Source organism: Nerophis ophidion, linkage group LG11 (assembly GCF_033978795.1).
Source record: "Nerophis ophidion isolate RoL-2023_Sa linkage group LG11, RoL_Noph_v1.0, whole genome shotgun sequence".
Lineage (NCBI taxonomy): Eukaryota > Metazoa > Chordata > Actinopteri > Syngnathiformes > Syngnathidae > Nerophis > Nerophis ophidion.
The window spans coordinates 3,354,748-3,377,125 of record NC_084621.1 but is presented as its reverse complement, the minus strand read 5'-3'; the positions used below and the strand labels follow the sequence as shown (position 1 = coordinate 3,377,125).

Here is a 22,378-nt window from a genome sequence, read left to right as displayed (position 1 = left end):
ACACTAAATGTTCAACATAGTGATCTAAGTGACCTTGCCTTCTTGTCTTGCTACAGTTACAAAAAGCCATCGAGGGCTCCACTCGGAGCGGCGTGCGCCTCCGTCCGCCATTGGCCAGCTTCCGGGACGCCAGCAGGAAATCCAAGAAACACCAACCTCCCTCCTCCACCCCGTCTTCCCCCACGTGGGACAGGGACCTTTGGGGCGAGGGTAGCAGAAGGGACGGGGAACAGGCCAGGAAGGAGTCCAAGGAGGACTCCCAGGGAGGGATGTCCGCCTGTCACCCTCCTTCCTCGCCCGGCAGCACAAGGAGCGCTGAAGGTGGAGGCAGCGACTCAGCCAGCACACACAAGCCGGTGTCCCCTTCCACATCCTCTCCCGCCTCAGCATCACCCACTGACTCTCCGGGCTCACCCGTCAGCCCAGTCCTCACACTGTCCTCCCTGCCCGAGAGACAGGAGAGCGAAGAGTCGGACGAGCCCATCTAGGACTGACAAACTTTGTGCTGGGTGATGTTCTTCAAACTTTTCTACTTTTTTTTTCGCCTCTACAAATCTCAGGTGCCTTCCTGTGTCTGACAAACTTTTGACTTCTTCACCTTCACCTCTGTCCATCTATAAGATGATACAGTGTATCAACGTCTACTTATTTCCTCCAGAAACCTCAATGAAAGACTGACAGACATGATGATGGAATAATCTATTGTTGATAACTTAATAACACTGACCTTCAGGAGGCATTTAATGGTAATTCAAATTAATTATCTAAAATCACTTAAAAAAGATCTGTAATTTGTAAGGATAATAAATGATTATTATTTATTTTGCTAATACAACTGTTTTGTGAAAATAAATGTACTACATGTGTACATTTTGTTAATTTTATTTCCTTATATTAAGAAACAAAACTATGGAGGAAAAAAAGTCTACTTTTTTTTATTAATATTAATTAGAAAAATTATTTGTATACTTCAGACCTCTTGTTTCAGTGCAAGGAGTTGTGCCACAGCGGATTTCTATTTCAGCAGCAAAATGCTTGAAACTGACTCAACAGGTAGCAGCCAAGTTGTACTCTCCATTTTGCCTCATGTAATTCAACACAACACTAATCAAAATTCAGTTTCTAACATCCATTTCGAAGACTAATCATTTACCGTGCCCTTTCTTTTGGTAAAACGGCAAAAAATACAATTGAGCGAACAATCAATCAATCAATCAATGTTTATTTATATAGCCCTAAATCACCAGTGTCTCAAAGGGCTGCACAAACCACATCGACATCCTCGGTAGAGCCCACATAAGGGCAAGGAAAAACTCACACCCAACGGGACGTCAGTGACAGTGACAATGATGACTGTAAGAAACCTATTGTGAAAGTCCAATCCATAGTGGGTCTAACTTAACAGTGAGAGTCCAGTCCAAAGTGGATCCAATATAGTAGCGAGAGAGAGGAACAAGAAAATATTGATTAAACTTGGTGTAACATATTGGAGTTGCAAATTTTTTATTATTTGTTTTTCCACAGCTAATAATTGATTAGAATAAAAACTAATTCTAACGTTAGCTTACCCCGGGGGTCCCCAAACTTTTTGACTCGGTCAGTGACACTTCCCCTGTCATTATTTTCAAAATGGAGGAGGCTGATTTCAATACCGGTAATTTGAATCGCATAAAGGGAAGAAGATTAAGAGCTATTCAGTAGGATTTAAGGTCCAAGCTTACATCACACTCAAATTTTTATTGCATACCTTTGGTAGGTCCCGGAGTGAGAAGAGGTTTTAAAATAATTAGCGCATGCTTACTTTCACCGTATGCCTTTGGTAAGCGCAGAAGTGAGAAGAGGTTTTAAATTCATTAGCGCCCCGGCGGCAATTCCAGGAAATACGGTGTTAATATATTCTCTGTGACCCTGTAAGGCAGTGGTTCCCAACCTAATTTTTTTTATTTTTTTATTAAATCAACATAAAAAACACAAGATACACTTACAATCAGTGCACCAACCCAAAAAACCTCCCTTTTTCATGACCGAAAAATAAATAATTAAATAAAATAACTCCCCGCCGGGCCGCGGGACAAATTAAATTATCAAGCGTTGACCTGTCCGCAGCTACAAAAAGGTTGGGAACCACTGCTGTAAGGGACAAGCGGTAGGAAATGGATGGATGGATATTACTCCCACACTAAAAGACAGTGCGGCGCGAGCGCGATGTCACGTTATCGATAGGAAAATGCATTTTTAGAAAATAGATTAGAAAGGACAAATTTTAAAAATGGCTGTCCGTATCCGTCCCGCGGGCCGTAGTTTGGGGACCCCTGGCTTACCCTGTTGCTTTGGATGCTGCTGTATTTTACTCAATTTTCTCCAGTAGCCCTCAGTCTTCTCTTGGATAAAAATTGTATTTGCAGTGATAGCCCTCATTCTCCTCCATTCCTGACGTTTGTTAACGTATCTCGTTTCAACTAATGATGTGTTTGATGATTATGTCAATAGTAAAGTTTTTCTCAACTTTAGAAAATTATACAACGTTATCATGAAAAATATTGGCCAATATTATTTACTGTTATTTATGTGTAATTTGTGTGTAAATAAAATATTTTTTATCTAAATAATCCACTAACATAAATGTATGTAATTTTTAAGACCAGAAATCATGGAATTGCAAGAAATATTACAAAATAAGAAAAAAAAATCATAGTATTTAATAAAATGAAAATGATAACATTCAACAAATTGCTTCAAAATTGATAATAATAATTTCTAAATGCCAGAATCTAACTGAGCTCTGGATGCTGCCGTTTTGTACTATATTCCACAGTCTCCTCTTTTCTGCAGAAGCCCCCAGTCTCCTGCTGGATACAAATGGTCTGTTCTACACTTACATTGTTTCCCCTTTCCTCCATTATTGGTTGTTGTTCGTTCTCACTGATGTTGGTTAAAAGATATGTCCACACATATGCAAAAACATTAGTTGTTTCGTCTCTTTATTTGCGCCGCAGGACGAGGAGGAGGAGGAGGAGTGGTGCAACAAGGTTCGGTCGTGCAAGATTCAGGAGGACAAAAGGTGAACAAAACAAAAAAAAAAGAAAAGGAGAAGACAAGAAGGAAGAATGGGCTGTCAATCATGCGTAAGTGCCAATTTTTATACACTCTTTTACACAAGTGCAGCAATTTAACACAGCGGCCATGTTTTTGGATGCACATTATATGTCTGATTGCCTCCAATATCCTTTGGTTGAACTTATTTTTTTATAACCAGGCAGTGATATTTCAAACATGACAACAAATACACACACACACATAGAAATATAGACAACGGATACAAATGATTGAGTCACAGTCACATACAAAAGGAGAGAGACTTGATCTTAAAAGCCTTAACATCCACAGGAATAAATGTGGCTTCTTATTTATTCATTCATTGATTGCTCAACAAAATAAAAGCAGGAATTCAGCACCCCTGTACCCCCTGCCAAAAAAAAAAAAAAAGAAGCAGTGGCGATTCTGCTTTTCCATGCATGGTTCATTTCTGAGGTGAGCCCCTATGGAACCAAAGCAGCGCCTAATAAAATGATAAGATCCTGTACAAGCTAATCCTCCCTAATTGCTCAATAAATAAACGAATATGTGCCATTGTACAAAGACATTCTTGTTTGGAGCCGTTGTACACTCGTCAAAAGTGACAAAATCTGCCTTTTATCCCTCGCCAAGTTGTCTTCTTGGGGTCAAAGTGCGCCATTCCCCACTGCCATTACAACCATGACACCTATTCTAGCTTTAGGGGTTTCAAGTAGAAAAATAAACATTGTCCCAACGTTGCATAAAGAAGCAATCAGTACATGAAGTCATTTAAGTCCGTTTTTTTTGTTTTTCTTTATCGCTTGAAAGATTCTCACACAATCAATGAGAAATGGTGGAAAAGTTTCCATGCACAGAAAGTGTCTTGTTTGAGCTCCATATTCCTCTCTCCTTTTCCTGGCAGGAACACAAGTCAAAATAATGTAAAAAATATGTCCGCACAAAAAGGATGCCACACAGCAGCTGCCTCACACGTCAGCAAGGAAGATGCCTTATGCTCCACCTCTTCCAGTCCCTGATTGGCTGATTAAGCAGCCATGGGTTTCATTTCTAGTCTAATGGAACCTATTCATCATGAATGGTAAATTCAAGCATGTGAGTTCAGGAAAAATCCCAACAAAAAAAGATTTTTAAAAAACTATAATACTTTTGACGAGCATTTGTGAGTGTGAGGTGTTTTACGCTTTTCTATATTATTTACATCCATGAAACAAGAGCTGACAGCCTTGTGCCTGCCTATTGCTGGTTACAATTGAGATATTAATGTATTTTTGCCACACAAGTATTTGGACAATTTGTTACCACATTGTCTTTTAAATGAAACAATAAAAAGGTGATTGAAATGTAGACTTAGCTTTGATTAAGAAAAGTGGTTTTTAACCTGGGTTCGGTGAGTCGGCCTCAGGGGTTCGGCGGAGGTCAAGACACACCAGAGTCATCGTGTGAATAAAAACTTCTCCCTTCTGCCGTATTATGCATACCCCCAAAACAATGTTCCCTCTAATTTTCCATCGGGTTCGCAGGTGTGTTATTTGTTGTGAGTTCATGCACTGTGTTGGTGTTGTTCTTTGAACAAGACTATGTTCATGCACGGTTCATTTGGTGCACTAGTGGAAAAAAAACATATAACTTTGATTTGAATTATAAAAAAAAAGTTTATTTTTCACTAAAGAAGGGTTCGGTGAATGCGCATATGAAACTGGTGGGGTTCGGTACCTCCAACAAGGTTAAGAACCACTGGATTGGGAAGTTTCGCAAAACAATATTATTTAGCACAAGTCTTACATACAGTCAAGGTAACTAACCAACACCTGCAGTAACCCACAGGTGTTTTTGTTGAATTTGGCAAACATCTTTAGGGGACTGAAAAGCACACGTATGTAAAATTCTAGTCAGATCTATTGAAAAAACATTAAGCCAGCTGGAGTAATTGTCCATAAGTCATCGACCATTAGGTTTTGTTATTACCTCAATTTAAGAGTGTTTTGAGAAAAGAGCCGTCTCTTGGCTAATTATGTTTTACAAACCCCGTTTCCATATGAGTTGTGAAATTGTGTTAGATGTAAATATAAACAGAATACAATGATTTGCAAATCCTTTTCAACCCATATTCTGTTGAATATGCTACAAAGACAACATATTTGATGTTCAAACTGACAAACATTTTTTTTTGTTTGCAAATAATCATTAACTTTAGAATTTGATGCCAGCAACACGTGACAAAGACGTTGGGAAAGGTGGCAATAAATACTGATAAAGTTAAGGAATGCTCATCAAACACTTATTTGGAACATCCCACAGGTGTGCAGGCTAATTGGGAACAGGTGGGTGCCCTGATTGGGTATAAAAGCAGCTTCCATGAAATACCAAGTAATTCACAAACAAGGATGGGGTGAGGGTCACCAATTTGTAAGCAAATTGTCGAACAGTTTTAGAACATTTCTCAACGTGCTATTGCAAGGAATTTAGGGATTTTACCATCTACGGACCGTAAAATCATCAAAAGGTTCGGATAATCTGGAGAAATCATTGCACGTAAGCGATGATATTACGGACCTTTGACCCCTCAGGCGGTACTGCATCAAAAACCGACATCAGTGTATAAAGGATATCACCACATGGGCTCAGGAACACATCATAAAACCACTGTCAGTAACTACAGTTGGTTGCTACATCTGTAAGTGCAAGTTAAAACTCTACTATGCAAAGCGAAAGCCATTTATCAACAACACCCAGGAACGCCGTCGGCTTCGCTGGGCCCGAGCTCATCTAAGATGGACTGATGCAAAGTGGGAAAGTGTACTGTGGTCTGAGGAGTCCACATTTCAAATTATATTTGGAAACTGTGGACGTGGTGTCCTCCGGAACAAAGAGGAAAATAACCATCCGGATTGTTATAGGCGCAAAGTTGAAAAGCCAGCATCTGTGATGGTATGGGGGTGTATTAGTGCCCAAGGCATGGGTAACTTACACATCTGTGAAGGCACCATTAATGCTGAATGGTCCATACAGGTTTTCGAGCAACATATGTTGTCATCCAAGCAAACTTATCATGGACGCCCCTGCTTATTTCAATAAAACAATGCCAATCCACGTGTTGCAACAGCGTGGCTTCGTAGTAAAAGAGTGCAGGTACTTTCCTGGCCCGCCTGCAGTCCAGACATGTTTCCCGTCAAAAATGTGTGGCGCATTATGAAACGTAAAATACGACAACAAAACCCTGGACTGTTGAACAACTTAAGCTGTACATAAAACAAGAATGGTAAAGATTTCCACTTTCAAACCTTCAACAATTAGTTTCCTCAGTTCCCAAACGTTTATTGAGTGTTGTTAAAAGAAAAGGTGATGTAACACAGTGGTGAACATGCCCTTTCCCAACTACTTTGGCACGTGTTGCAGCCATGAAATTCTAAGTTAATTATTATTTGCAAAAAATGGAAATAATTTTTATGAGTTTGAACATCAAATATCTTGTCTTTGTAGTGCATTCAATTGAATATGGGTTGAAAAGGATTTGCAAATCATTGTATTCTGTTTATATTTACATCTAACACAAATTCCCAACTCATATGGAAACGGGGTTTGTAGATTGCAAACGAAAATTTAAGTTATAGGCATCATTTTCATAAAATCTCACAGTGAACGCTGCAAGATCTGTCCAAAACAAACTCCTTACAATTAGCTTATTGCTAGAGATAGACACAACTCAGTTTTTTAATCCTGTAAAGGAAGAAAGTGAGTGTGAAGGACGGTGCTTAGAAGAAGAAGCGGATGATATTCGTAGAAAAAAGAGAAACAAATCATCAAAACACGACCGGACGTGTCGCCAATCAGGCAAATTTAACTTCTGTGCAGCACTTTGTGAAACTTCTATTGTTTTTGTCAAATGTGCTATATAAATAAAGTGGATTGGATTGGATTGGAAATCAATTTGAGCGTAGCATTGCTCGTCTGCGCCACACTGAAGCAGAATAATAACAATAAATAATGGATCAGATTTTTATATTGCACTTTTCTAGACACTCAAAGCGCTTCAGAGAAGTGATAACCCATCATTCATTCACACCTGGTGGAGGTAAGCTACTTTCGTAGCCACAGCTGCCCCGGTTTGCGCCTACGGCCCCTCCGACCACCACCATTCATCATTCATTCACCAGTGTGAATGAATGATGAATGGAGGGCAAGCGTGAAGTGTTCTGCCCAAGGACACAACAGCAGCGATTTGTATGGTAAGAGGCGGGAAATGAACCTGCAACCCTCAGGTTTCTGGCACAGCCACTCTACCCACTACGCCATACCGCCCCTAATGAAGAATGAGTCTATTGCCAGCCGAAAATGTTAAAATAATATAGAAACGGCTGACATTTAATCATGAATTATGATTGATAAATATGGAATAGCTGCTGATGGTGTGTTTGACTTAGAAGCAGCTGCAATGATATACCGTAGAATTCCACTCTCAAATTCAAATGCTGTACATTATTATTATATTACTTCATAAACAGTTAGTAGTACTTTTTATTGTATTGTTTCTATGCAATATGTATTTGTTTTTCTTTTCATGTTACGTGTTAAAGGCCTACTGAAAGCCACTACTAGCGACCACACAGTCTGATAGTTTATATATCAATGATGAAATATTAACATTGCAACACATGCCAATACGGCCTTTTTAGTTTACTAAATTACAATTTTAAATTTCCCGTGGAGTTTCCTGTTGAAAACGTCGCGGAATGATGACGTGTTTGTGACGTTATTGGTTGGAGGGGACATATTAGCCCAGCACCACTTATGGCTAAAAGTCGTCTCTTTTCATCTCGCAATTACACAGTATTTTGGACATCTGTGTTGCTGAATCTTTTGCAATTTGTTCAATTAATGATGGAGAATTCAAAGTAGAAAAATGTAGGTGGGAAGCTTGTAGCCTTTAGCCACACAAACACACGGTGTTTCCTTGTTTAAAATTCCCGGAGGTGAAGCTTTACTATGGATCAGAGCGGTCAAGCGAACATGGATCACGACTACATTTCATGTGAGAAAATTGTGGAAATAAGTCGCCTCTTACCGGAGATCAGCAGAGCCAGCCTCCTCCTGCGGCCGTGACTTTTCTCAGAGACTCTGGCGTCAAAACACCCGTGGCCACACCCCTCTGACTTTGAGGTACTCTTTAACTCACTAAAACACTAGCAACACAATAGGCAGATAAGGGATTTCCCAGAGTTATCCTAGTAAATGTGTCTAAGAACATTTTCTTTAAACTTTTTTTTTTCTTCTTCTTCTAGGTCATCCCTCTAAATTTCCTCATCCACGAATCTTTTATTCTTGCTCAAATTAATGGGAAACTTGTCGCATTCTCGGTCCGAATAGCTCTTGCTGCTGGAGGCTCATGTTATAAACAATGTGAGGAGCCCTCGTACCGGTGACGTCATCGTCTGCTACTTCCGGTACAGGCAAGGCTTTTTTAGTAGCGACCAAAAGTTGCGAACTTTATCGTCGATAAATCCTTTCAGAAAAAATATGGCAATATCGCGAAATGATCAAGTATGACCCATAGAATGGACCTGCTATCCCCGTTTAAAATAAGAAAATCTCATTTCAGTAGGCCTTTAAATCAAGCACTAATTAAACACATTTATTTCAATGGAGACGTTGAGTTACGAATTCGGTCACGGAACCAATTAAGCTCGTAAGTTGGGGTCCTGCTGTATGCTAGCATGTATTCCAAAGCAATGCTACAAATGTCACCTAGGTCCACATTAACTAACAAATGACACACATCAAGAAACTTAAAATCGGGTGTTGTCGTTAACTGCTATGCGATATACAATACACGGTTATACTCACAATTGTGTCATCATAAGCCCTGAAAATGGAGGTATTCCACTTAAATGACCCTAATACAAAAATGTTGAATGTCATATTTTTGTGAAACCTTTTAAAGCTAAAATTCTACCCTTCAACCACATATTTTCTTAATTTTAAGTCCATTGTGGTTGTTTCACTGTCCAAATACCTGTGGAGCTGTGTAGTAGTAGAAGTAGTAGTAATAGTAGTTGTAGTAGTGGTGCAGATGAGCCATCAATGATCCAAAATTCAACACACAAATCCCCACTGAAAGTGTTCCCGTACATTCAAATAATGTTTGTCATCGTTATCATCAACTGAGGATTGGTGTTGTTTTCAAGTGGTTGTGTGTGTGTGTGTGTGTGTGTGTGTGTGTGTGTGTGTGTGTGTGTGTGTGTGTGTGTGTGTGTGTGTGTGTGTGTGTGTGTGTGTGTGTGTGTGTGTGTGTGTGTGTGTGGTGCTAAAAGCTTTGAAGAGTAAGCCTCCGCGAACATCAACAGTCCAAAAGGCAACCTCAGATCGGTTGGATCGCATCAGTGCAAAAAAAGAGAGCTCTGTCTTTATTTTTCTTTCCCGACTGCTCCGAGCCCACGGTTTAAATCCCACCCTCCTCCCGCTATGGTTCAGTGCAAAGTCTATACAGTGATGTATAGTACAGGTACTCCGTAGGAACATGCATACAGAGCCACAGAGTAGGAAGCACAATTATTATTATTTTTTTTACAGTACAATCCTTATCTGTGCAATGTAAGTTTGTGTGCAGTCATGGAAGAATTAATCATTGGAGGGCTTTAAAACCTGCTTTTTGTAAGGGGGTTGCACAATGTTCTCATACTGTATGTTGTAAACTGCCCCCACTCATTATTATCTTATTATACACTTAAACATTGATTTTTATCTTGCTCCTTTGTCTGCTTTATTACAAAATTATTCATATTATAATGTTTAATTATGTTAAATTTTTCATTATAGGATGATGGGGTCAGTCGTCAGAAATAAGCATGCATGTAACACCCCCCCCACCCCCCCCCGTCCCTGGTGGTAATGTTTGTGTAGCTCCGCCTCCTCCTTCATCTTCTTTCATTATTTACCTTTGGGATGTAAGGCTTACAAAGTTAGTTGCATCAGGTCTTCCTTCAGTCCGCTTTTCAGTCCATCTTCCAAAAAAAAAGTTTTTTTTGTTTTTGTTTTTGATACCTGAAAAGCAACAGAATAATAGATAGATAATGTATTACTATATCTGACTCTGCTGGTCAGTTTGTATTTGTCACTTCACACAGCCAGGAAGTCAGTTGGTTGCCATGGAAGCGGCCAGCCCTTCCTGCTGCTTCTGGCCCTGCTCCCCCTCTTCCTCTTCCTGTAGCGTGTGAGTAAGGCCGATGGACGTCGCCGCATCGGAGGCCTTCAGCTCAGCCATTGGCTCCGGCGGCGGTTGCCCCGGACTACTGCCGCCGGAGGTGTCCCCTGGCTGTGTGGGCGGAGTCAATGTGGCCGACTCTGGCTCCATACACAGTGTCACCTCTCTATCCTGAGACAAACACACAGATGGACACCGTAAGTTGTGGCGTTTCTTTATCGAAACTGTGGAGAAGACGAGGCGTTATTTGGAAAGCTGGGTGTATTATTTTATTTATTATTATTTAATTTGTTCCATTATCTATAGCAGTGGTTCTCAAATGGGGGTACGTGTACTTGAATGTATGCCAAGGGGTACGCGATATTTAAAAAAAATATTCTAAAAATAGCAACAATTCAAAAATACTTTATAAATATATTTATTGAATAATTCTTCAACAAAATATGAATGTAAGTTCATAAACTGTGAAAAGAAATGCAACAATGCAATATTCAGTGTTGACAGCTAGATTTTGTGTGGACATGTTCCATAAATATTGATGTTAGATATTTCTTTTTTTTTGTGAAGAAATGTTGAGATTTAAGTTGATGAATCCAGATGGATCTCTATTACAATCCCCAAAGAGGGCACTTTAAGTTGATGATTACTTCTATGTGTAGAAATCTTTATTTATGATTGAATCACTTGTTTATTTTTCAACAAGTTTTTTGTTATTTTTATATATTTTTTTCCAAATAGTTCACGAAAGACCACTACAAATGAGCAATATTTTTGCACTGTTATACAATTTAATAAATCAGAAACAGATGACATAGTGCTGTATTTTACTTCTTTATCTCTTTTTTTCAACCAAAAATGCTTTGCTCTGATTAGGGGGTACTTGAATTAAAAACAATTTCACAGGGGGTATATCACTGAAAAAAGGTTGGGAACCACTGATCTATACAGTAGATCCCCAAACCCTCACCACACAACATATGTTCAAAGCATTTTCCCGCTTGAAAATGTGAGCGAATTGTCTTGTAAGACTTCACCTTCTGCTGGAATCGTAGCTGCATCACTCTTTTCCCCAACTGCAGATAGCGCCATCAAACAACTTTCTATTTAAGTTACCATTATAAAAAATATATTTTCTTTACGCAAATCCCAAACCGCGTACAGATGCGGGTCTAGACTTAGACAAACTTTAATGATCCACTAGGGAAATTGTTCCACACAGTAGCTCAGTTACAAAGGATGGAAAGGATATCGCACACAAGGGCACAAAAAGAAAGTGAAAACAAAAGGTATAAAGTAGACTAAAAATGTCCCATAGTAGCAATATAAATATATATGGAATATTTATACATCATGTATATAGTATGTAATATATGCTGATATATTATTACATTATATAATATATACAATATACAACAAATCCCAATCAACATGTACAATATTACAATATACGGTATGTAAAATTGTACATACTGTACAATAATGTACAGTAGATCCTGCAGAAAATATACATTAAAAACAAAGGGAGGTAGCTAACATAGAAGCGGTCAGGAAATAGAAAAATATCTATTGCTATATGGCGAGTGATTGCTGGAATCTGTGAAAAATTTTAAATTTTACTTTGATAAATTTGAAGTTGACAAGAAAGTAGAAGGCAAAACATAGCTTTTTGACTGCATTGCCATTCGTCAACAAGTACAAGTTAGAATGTAACAACGGCGAGGAGGAAATTGCTCAGTCAGCCTTAACACCGCTGCTGAGCTCATGGTTAACAACAGTACAGCAAGTAGCACGCATATGTTTCACACCAACATCTTAGTGGGGGTGAAGTGAATTAATTACCACATATTATCTTCTACATATGATGAATGTTTATATTCACCTTGGAGAAAGCAAACTGTCAAGTTTGAGTAAATAGATGTATTTCAGTTCGAGCACATAAATAGATAAGGCCCCTTAGTTTGATATTCGCAGGTGGATTGGATTACTTCTCATAGGAAAAGAGACACTAATTGGGACTTAGAAATGAAAAACTGATAACCATATCCTTGAAAAAAGATTGCCTGTTTAGCTCAATGCCAACATTTGTGTTATGACTTAAAGCAGTTTTCCAGACACTTACACACAAATATCTGCTTTAATGGTCAGGATTGCGCTCTCCTGACTTAGCACACACATCCAGAGACAGTAAGGGAGAATAGATGAAGTGATGGTTTGACTTCTCCAGTTAGGAGTCCTTCATTATTTGATCTAGGCTCCTCCAGGTACTGCAGACCTGTTTAATGACGCTCATACTTGCCAACCTTGAGACCTGCGATTTCAAGAGGTGGGGCGAGGGGCGTGGTTAAGAGGGTAGGAGTATATTTACAGCTACACTTCACCGAGTCAAGTATTTCATATATATATATATGTATATATATATATATATATATATATATAAGAAATACTTGACTTTCAGTGAATTTTAGCTATATATATGAAAAATACTTGAATTTCAGTGTTAATTTATTTACACATATACAGACACATAACACTCATCTACTCATTGTTGAGTTAAGGGATGAATTGTCCATTTTTCTATTCTCTGTCACTATTTTTCTAACCATATGCATGTACAGTAGATGGCAGTATTGTCCTGTTTAACAGTGTCACAACATTGCTGTTTACGGCAGACAAACTGCTTTACGGTAGACGAAAACATGACTGCTGTTGTTGTGAGTTGTTAACGCGCTGGGAGGACGTTAATGAAACTGCCTAACAATAAACCCAAATAAGAAACCAAGAACTCGCCCTCGATCATTCTACAGTTATAACGTCATTGGGCAGATATGCTGTTTATATTGTGGGAAAGCGGACCTGAAAACAGGCTGTCCTCACTCAGGTCCGCATGGAGCCGGAGGGGGCGTGGCCTCCAGCTCCGCCTGGATTTCGGGAGAAAATTTGTCCCGGGAGGTTTTCGGGACGGGCGCTGAATTTTGGGAGTCTCCCGGAAAATCCGGGAGGGTTGGCAAGTATGATGACACTTGTAAAAAAGCAACTTTTTGTTCAGCAAAGCGTCTCCGACGTTTTCTTTGATCCAGCCGCACTGCTGTGTCACCCTCCTGCCCGGGAGGCGGTGACAAGACCAACATTTTAATGCGCATGCAGAGGTAAATACGGACAGTCATGATACTTTAAAATCAGCTACTACCATTATTCGGAGATTTCCTACTGTCCAATAATTCCGAATTAGCCTACAGTCACAGCTTTTACTGCCAATGTTTTATGACTTGGTGTTAATTAGAACCCCAGTGGTTATTTGCTTTTGTAGACCACGCACTCTGTGATGAGATGACTGCGATTAAAGGAGCGATTAAATGTCAGACAAGTGCAAACAGGAGTTAACCAGAGTGTAATGAAACTACAGTACTCATTATTTGAACATGCCGTCAGAGAGAGAATAGGAATGTGTTTGCAGAGTGATAATCCCCCTACTGGCGTGTAATAGGCATTGACGCAATTATTACGTGCGGTGTCTGTCGGCAGGTAGCATAAGGTCAAATCTTGTTTTTGATGTTTAATTGCTATTTACGTCAGCCAGGAGGTGATGTAATTGTTGCCATTGGTTTGTTTGTGTTAAAACGTGGACTTTGGGGGTTTGTTTTTCCGGAAGGCAAAGGAAAGTTGTGAATGTAAGTACATATTTTATTTTTACACTATAACTACAAAAAAAAGCAAACAAAAGGCGCGCACAATGGCGGAGAACAAACTTGACAAATGAAAATAAAACTATCTCAAAGGCAGAACTACGGACAAAAAACAAAAGACACTGTGGCATTAAACAAACCAAAAACTTACGTGGCATGGGCAGGAGGGTAACTATGGACAGTATGAACCTGAGTGAAGGTAACATGGCATGACGTGAATAGAGGTAAAGTCGCCAGGCTGATTCCCTGGCAACTTTCGGTTTAAATAATAGACATGATTAATGAAAACAGGTGTGCGAGTGCAAAATGTGAGGCAGGTGCGTGACAGGTGAAAACTAATGGGTTCCTATGGTGACAACAAAAGCGCACAAAGAGTCCAAAAACAAAACTTAACATGACTAAAACAAAAAATGATCACACAGACATGACAGTCTGTTGGTTAGCAACATATCGTAACCTCAAAAAGTTATAGGCAGATGTTAAATGAAACTTTTAGGACTTGTTTGAAATGGAATAAGAAACAACTGATTATCACACACAAAAACGCGAGAAAACTTTTCCGAGGATCAGTGGTCAGGACCTCACCTTAATATCGTCCTCTTCTTCCTGCTGCTCCAGCAGTGGCGAGTGCTCATTCCCCACTAACTCCTCTCCGCCGGGGACGCAGAGACTGGGCTCCACCACGGCCGCCACGCCCATGAAGCCTCCTGCCTCTACCTGATAGGCCTCCATCTGTCCCGTGTTCCATAGGTCAACCAGAGGCGGGTGCACGTGTTGGACCAGGCTGTGAATGGTGCTGTTGGGGGTGGCTTGCAAGGAGTGGTTGGCGCTGTGCAGCCTGTGTTCCAGCGACTGGAAAGCAACAACAACGACGAGACGGATCAGCGGGATCTGTTTGAAGTCATCCATCTAATTATGGTTCGTAAAAGATACACCAAGCCTGTATTGTGTTTGCAGACTAAATCCATGAAAAGCTATGCTGCACAGGGAAAGTAAATACCAAAATATAACGGAAATAAAACACAATGCTTCCATATTCCAAAATCCTGTACAATGGGGCAAAAAAGTATTTAGTCAGCCAGCGATTGTGCAAGTTCTCCCACTTAAAATGATAACAGAGGTCTGTAATTTTCATCATAGGTACACTTCAACTGTGACAGACGGAATGTAGAAAAAAAATCCAGGAATTCACATTGTAGGAATTTTAAATAATTTATTTGTAAATTATGGTGAAAATTAGTATTTGGTCAACCATTCAAAGCTCTAGCTGATGGGAGGTTTTAGCTCAAAATCTCACGATACATGGCCCCATTCATTCTTTCCTTAACATGGATCAATCGTCCTGTCCCCTTAGCAGAAAAACAGCCCCAAAGCATGATGTTTCCACCCCCATGCTTCACAGTAGGTCTGGTGTTCTTGGGATGCAACTCAGTATTCTTCTTCCTCCAAACACCACGAGTTGAGTTTATACCAAAATGGATACATGGATGATACAGCAGAGGATTGTGAGAATGTCATTTGGTCAGATGAAACCAAAATAGAACTTTTTGGTATAAATTCAACTCGTCGTGTTTGGAGGAAGAAGAATACTGAGTTGCATCCCAAGAACACCACACCTACTGTGAAGCATGGGGGTGGAAACATCATGCTTTGGGGCTGTTTTTCTGCTAAGGGGACAGGACGATTGATCCGTGTTAAGGAAAGAATGAATGGGGCCATGTGTTGTGAGATTTTGAGCCAAAACCTCCTTCCATCAGTGAGAGCTTTGAATGCTTGACCAAATACTTATTTTCCACCATAATTTACAAATAAATTCTTTAAAATTACTACAATGTAAATTCCTGTTGTTTTTTTTCACATGCTGTCTCTCACAGTTGAAGTGTACCTATGATGAAAATTACTGACCTCTGTCATCATTTTAAGTGGGAGAACTTGCACAATCGCTGGCTGACTAAATACTTTTTTGCCCCACTGTATATGTTATTACAAAAGCCAAAACCAGTGAAGTTGGCACCTTGTGTAAATGGTAAATAAAAACAGAATACGATGATTTGCAAATCCCTTTCAACTTATATTCAACTGAATAGACTGCAAAGACAATATATTTAATGTTCGAACTGGAAACTTAATGATTTTTTTCAAATATTAGCTCATTTAGAACTTAATGCCTTGAACATGTTTCAAAAAAGCTGGCACAAATGGCAAAAAAGACTGAGAAAGTCGAGGAATGCTCATCAAACACTTATTTGGAACATCCCACAGGTGAATAGGCTAATTGGAAACAGGTTGATGCCATGATTGGGTATAAAAGCAACTTTCATGAAAAACTCAGTCATTCACAAACAAGGATGGGGCGAAAGTCACCACTTTGTGAACAAATGCTTGACCAAATTGTCAAACAGTTTAAGAACAACATTTCTCAACGAGCTATTGCAAGCAATTTAGGGATTTCACCATCTATGGTCCGTAATATCGAAAGATTCAGAGAATCTGGTTAAATCACTGCATGTAATCGGCTAAGCCTGTGATCTTCGATCCCTTAGGCGGTACTGCATCAAAAAAAAACATCAGTGTGTAAAAGATATCACCACATGGAATCAGAAACACTTCGGAAAACCACTGTCAGTAACTACAGTTCGTCTACTACATCTGTACTTGCAAGTTAAAACTCTACTATGCAAAGCCAAAGCCATTTATCAACAACACCCAGAAACGCCGCTGGCTTCACTTGGCCCGAACTCCTCTAAGATGGACTGATGCAAAGTGGAAAAGTGTTCTGTGGTCTGACGAGTCCACATTTCAAATTGTTTTTGGAAACTGTGGATGTCGTTTCCTCTGGAACAAAGATGAAAATAAATATTCGGATTGTTATAGGAGCAAAGTTGAAAAGCCAGCATCTGTGATGGTATGGGGGTGTATTAGTGCCCAAGGCATGGGTAACTTACACATCTGTGAAGGCACCATTAATGCTGAAAGGTCCATACAGGTTTTGGATCAACATATGTTGCCATCCAAGCAACGTTATCATGGACGCCCCTGCTTATTTTAGCAAGACAATGCCAAGCCATGTGTTACAACAGCGTGGCTTTATAGTAAAAAAGTGCGGGTACTAGACCGGCCTGCCTGTAGTCCAGACCTGTCTCCCGTTGAAATGTGCGGCGCATTATGAAGTCTAAAATACCACAACGTTGAACCAACTTAAGCTGTACGTCAAGCAAGAATGGGAAATAATTCCACTTGAAAAGCTTCAAAAATTGTTCTCTTCAGTTCTCTTCGGTTTACTGAGTGTTGTTTAAAAGAATGGCCATGTAACAACACAGTAGTACAAATGCCCCGGTGCCAACTTTTTTGCGAAGTGTTGCTGCCATTAAATTGTAAGTTTATGTTTATTTGCAAAGAAAAAAAAAATCTCAGTTCGAACATTAAATATATTGTCTTTGCAGTCTATTCAATTGAATATAAGTTGAAAAGGATTTGCAAATAATTATATTCTGTTTTTATTCACGAATTACACAATGTGCAAACTTCACTGGTTTTATGTTTTGTAGTTGGAGACTAAAAGGTCTATATAGGTGTGAATGAGAGTATAGATGGTTGTTTTCCTGTATGTACTACCAAAATCATTTTGTATGTGATTGGTGACCAATCCAGGGTGCTCTCACCCAAGATCTGCTGGGATAGGCTCCAGCCCACCCATGACCCTAATGACGATGAGTGGTATATTAATTGCATATATGGATGGAAATGGTGTTGAGTTATTTTCTATTGTTGTAATGACCTGTTGCTGATACTGCATGAGCTGCTGCTGCTGCTGGTAGTGCTGCATCTGTTGGATCTGCTGCAGCTGCTGCAGTTGGCTCTGCTGCTGGAGGTTTAACTGCTGTTGTTGCTGCTGCTGTTGCGACAGGAAGTGAGCGGTCGCCTGCCCGTCATAACCCTCCGTGCCCAAGAGGTAGGAGCCGGCGGCGGGAGATGCCACGCCAGTCGAATCGTTGTTGATGGGATCCCAAGCGTCCGAGGAAGAGAGGCAGTAGTGTCCTTGGGAGACGTAGGTGTGGGGCCACACTTCCGCAGAGGAGTGGTGCAAGATCTGGTCTGGAATTTTGGAGCGAAAAAAGGTATGAGAACCATTATTACTTGAGAAAAGGTGACATGAATGTACGGGGAAGTTAAAAATTTGCAATTAGACACAAAATTCCAGACTTCAAACCTCATTTGCGTATCAGGATTAACTACGGTAAGCATGTTTTGCTTTTTGCTTGTCTTTTTGCCACACTTATTTCAAAAGAATGACCAGCCTTAACAAGCAGTATAATGGAGAGTTTGTTACACGGTGAAATACCTCCTGGAAATCACTGGCTTAGAGTGGCCAAATGTATAGAGCTGTATTTCCACTTAAATAAAATGTGGAGAAAGTTGGAAAAGCAAACAGACAGCCTGGTAATGATCCACACAACTATGGTGCGTTCAAGGAATGCCTAGGCAGTAGGACAAACCCAAACGGGGAAGCATTAGTAGTGAAGCTTAAACACAAACATGCAAAAAACAGTGGGGTTTCTACCAAGAAGACTTAAAGCCCGATTTACTAAAGCTTTGTGTGTACGAAATAAAAACCTGCAAACCTGATAACAAACGCAAAGCAGATTGCGTGTAACGATTGCGTGGCATCGTGATGTGGAATCGTTCTCTCGTGGATGCAGTCGGGCTCGGGCACAGCGTGAAGGTAAGGAACAAATAATTTATTTAAAATTAAAACGGACTATGAACAGAAAAACTTGCACAAGGCACAAAAGGCAGAACAAAACTACTAGCATGGGAGCTAGAGAAGCAAAAGGCTTAGATAGATAGATAGATAGATAGATAGATAGATAGTACTTTATTGATTCCTTCAGGACAGTTCCTTCAGGAAAATTAAAATTCCAGCAGCAGTGTACAGAGTTGAGATCAATTTAAAAAAAAAAAGTAAATAATGGGAAACAAAATTGAGAAAAAAACAATAAGAATAAAAAATAAAAAGCAACAATGGGAATAAAAATATAACAGTAAAATAAGAATATAACAAGAGAAAGTAGGCAGTAGTGACCATGTTATGAAAACGTATTGCACTGTTATTGTTTTGCATCCCCTGTCATCCTAGTACCCCCTGCCCCCCGCCCCAGAGAGGAGTTGTACAGTCTAATGGCGTGTGGGACAAAGGAGTTTTTGAGTCTATTAGTCCTGCACTTGGGATGAAGCAGTCTAGAACTGAACAGGCTCCTCTGACTACTGATAACACTATGCAGAGGGTGACTGGCATCATCCAGGATGCTCACTAGTTTGTCAACAGTCCTCTTCTCTGCCACCGTCACCAGTGAGTCCAGTTTCATCCCAATCGTAGAACAGGCCCGCCTGATCAGTTTCTCAAGTCTGGAGCTGTCCTTATATGTACTAGCCCTACTACCATGTAGAACAGAACCCTGGCAACCACGGACTGGTAGTACATCCACAGGAGTTTTCTACAAATGTTGAAGGAGTGCAGTCTCCTGAGGAAGTACAGCCTGCTCTGTCCCTTCTTGTACTGGTGGTCCATGTTAACAGTCCAGTCCAGCTTATTGTCCACCCAAACCCCGAGGTACTTGAATGAGTCCACAGTCTGTACCTCAACTTCCTCGATCACAATAGGTTGTGATCGTGGACTCGACCTCCCAAAGTCAATGACCTGCTCCTTGGCCTTTGACGGATTGAGCTGCAGGAGGTTCATGTGGCACCAGACAACAAAGTCCCTCACCAGGTTCCGAAACTCCGAAACTAGCGCGGAAGCTAGTAAGTACAGATCTGGAATCAGAGTCGTCACTGTTGTGAAACACAAATTAGGAAGCAAGGTCGAATGAACGAAGGAGGCAGGCTTAAATCGGGACAGTAATTACAAAAACAGGTGTGCGTCCGGAAACAAGTGGCAGGTGAAACTAATAAGTAACTATGGTGACAGAACAAACAAGGAAGTGCAACCAGGAACTAAGGCAAACACTAGCTGAACATAATACAAAAAAGACTCAAAACCTGTACATAATATGATCTGGGCAGCGGATCATAACATTGCGTCTGTTAAGTGAGCAAAATTAGGCGTGCAATCTATTTTGCGTCTCTGTCTTTATTAATATGCAAAATATATGCCGGTCATCAAAGCGCTTAGAATACTGGGAGAATACAATTATTTAGCACACACAATGTGATTCATCAACACTCATCCCCGTTTTGCAAGCACTATTTTGTGCTTTATTTTGCGGGAAGTACGAGCAAACTGACAGTTCCACACACGGCTGCAGGATTAGTGCTCGCACTACACAGACAAGACAATGGACAGAGGAGAGTGTGTGTGTGTGTGTGTGTGTGTGTGTGCCGTCAACATTTTGGACGGTCAGAAATAAAAAATGTTAGACACATCGTCTATTCAGCAAAATCATTTTATAATTCTATAGCTCCTAGAGCAGGGGTGGGCATTACGTTGATCGCGATCTACTGGTCGATCTCGGAGGGTGTGTCAGTCGATCTCAAGCCAGGCATTGAAAAATAGACATAAAAATGAGCAATCATCAATCATACCAAGACTTCACTTTCGTCAGTTGTTTGACATTCTCGGCACCCGAGGATCTTGTGAGATGATGCTGGCTGCTGCGAGCTCATATTTAAGAAAAAAATCACTAACAGGGCAGACATTTTATTTCTAGAGACTCCGTACCTACTGTCAAAACTCTAAAGACCGACTGCACAGTTCCTGTCTTCAGCATAAAAGACCTGTTTCATCCTGCCTGTGCTAACAAAATAAGAGTCTCAGAAAGCTAGCGTGCACAAGCTAGCAAGCTACGGAGTTTGATGCCAATGTATTTCTCCCCCGCCCTCAGCGACCGCTTTCTCACTTGCTTGCCCACCCGCACACTCACTGACGTCACTCACCTGCTGCCAGACATTAAAGGGCCACACACATATGCTACTCTCATAACAAAGTGTTTAAAAAGGAGTATGCAAGTTGGACAAATGAGATGCCAAATCCAACCACTTTCATGTGGTATTGGACAGAAAGGAGGACTTTTTTTCTCCTCCATTTGAAAATGCGGACGTTATCAGCACCACTGTCTGATTCCAATCAATGCAAGTCATCAGAATCAAATACAGCAACTTATATTCTTGTCTTCATGAAAGAAAGGAATCTAAATGGGTTAAACATGCTTGTATTATCATTAAACACCATTAACTTGTTAACAAAAAGGTCTCTTTCATAAATAAATAAATATAAATTATAAATAGGAATGAGGTAGATCTCCTCGACTTGGTCAATTGAAAAGTAGCTCACCTGCAGAAAAAGTGTGAGCGCACCTGAACTAGAGGATTTAAGGACTTACTCAAATGAATTACATGTATGTGTTTTGGTGTCATTTAAAAAAAAAAAGATATTCCTTTAAATTGTTAACCAATGTACAGTACTGACCAAAAGTTTGTCAATGTGTTTTCTTTATTTTCATGATTTAACTACATTGTAGATTGTCACTGAAAGCATCAAAACTATGACACCTATGAAGTGAAAACCATTTCACTGTGAACCTGATGGAGCTGATCGCATGAGATGTATGAATAATTTATGTCAACGTGTTGGGAGACATCATCGGTTTAGTCCAATCTGCACTGCACTCGAATAAACTGCACTGCAGAAGACAACTAGATCGCCGCATCCAACAGATGGGGCTGGTTTCTTTCTTTGCAACATCCAGACCATGTTATAGTTAATACAGAGTAGGGATTTATTTGTGAAATGAATGTGTATACGGTGGATCCTCTGAAGTCTTTGATTGATTGATAGAAACTTTTCTTAGTAGATTGCACAGTTCAGTACATATTCCTTACAATTGACCACTAAATGGTAACACCCCAATAAGTTTTTCAACTTGTTTAAGTCGGGGTCCACGTTAGTCAATTCATGGTAAATAATAGTCGATAATAGTACGAGTCAGACTTTGACAAACATTGTTTGGGAAAAAAAAAAGAATTGTATTTTTATATTAGATCAGATTATTTTATTTGAAAGGGGACAATTCAATTTCATAAATCACATAACTACACATGGGTAAAAAAGACATAATTAGCCAGGAGACTGGTTTTTATCTGTAGTCCCCTGGCCATGATGTAAAAAAGGCAGTAAAATTACAATTTAAAAGAAAAAGAAAAGAAAGAAAGCTAAAAAGCACACAATACATATATAATATGATAACAAATAAAATACAATAAGACTTCACAACATAGCATGAAATTATGTTTTTGTTTGGTTGCTTGTCTATGCATGGTGCGATAATGTATGCGCAATATAAATTATTGATTAGTATATTTTTTGTTTTTTTTGTTGTTCTACTTTTGTAGCTATATGTAGAAATGGCACTGCTGGGGTGGC

General features: G+C 39.8%; 2 protein-coding genes across 13 annotated transcripts in view; one reads left to right on the top strand and one right to left on the bottom strand.

The window, feature by feature from the left end:
* The window catches only part of LOC133561559 (chloride channel protein 1-like), a 115,713-nt gene extending 114,845 nt beyond the window's left edge, over nucleotides 1–868 (top strand). For all 5 annotated transcript variants that reach the window (XM_061914922.1, XM_061914920.1, XM_061914918.1 and 2 more), the window contains exon 23: nucleotides 57–868. In XM_061914922.1, coding sequence (XP_061770906.1) covers nucleotides 57–488 — 432 coding nt within the window. In that variant the 3' untranslated portion in view covers nucleotides 489–868. The remainder of the gene's footprint in view (nucleotides 1–56) is intronic.
* Nucleotides 869–3,365: 2,497 nt separating this feature from the next.
* The window catches only part of fam131bb (family with sequence similarity 131 member Bb), a 95,273-nt gene continuing 76,260 nt past the window's right edge, over nucleotides 3,366–22,378 (bottom strand). For all 8 annotated transcript variants that reach the window (XM_061914930.1, XM_061914936.1, XM_061914934.1 and 5 more), the window contains 3 exons: nucleotides 17,738–18,054; nucleotides 14,545–14,811; nucleotides 3,366–10,447 (listed from right to left, as the gene is read on the bottom strand). In XM_061914930.1, the coding sequence (XP_061770914.1) occupies nucleotides 10,208–10,447; nucleotides 14,545–14,811; nucleotides 17,738–18,054 (824 nt within the window). In that variant the 3' untranslated portion in view covers nucleotides 3,366–10,207. The remainder of the gene's footprint in view (nucleotides 10,448–14,544; nucleotides 14,812–17,737; nucleotides 18,055–22,378) is intronic.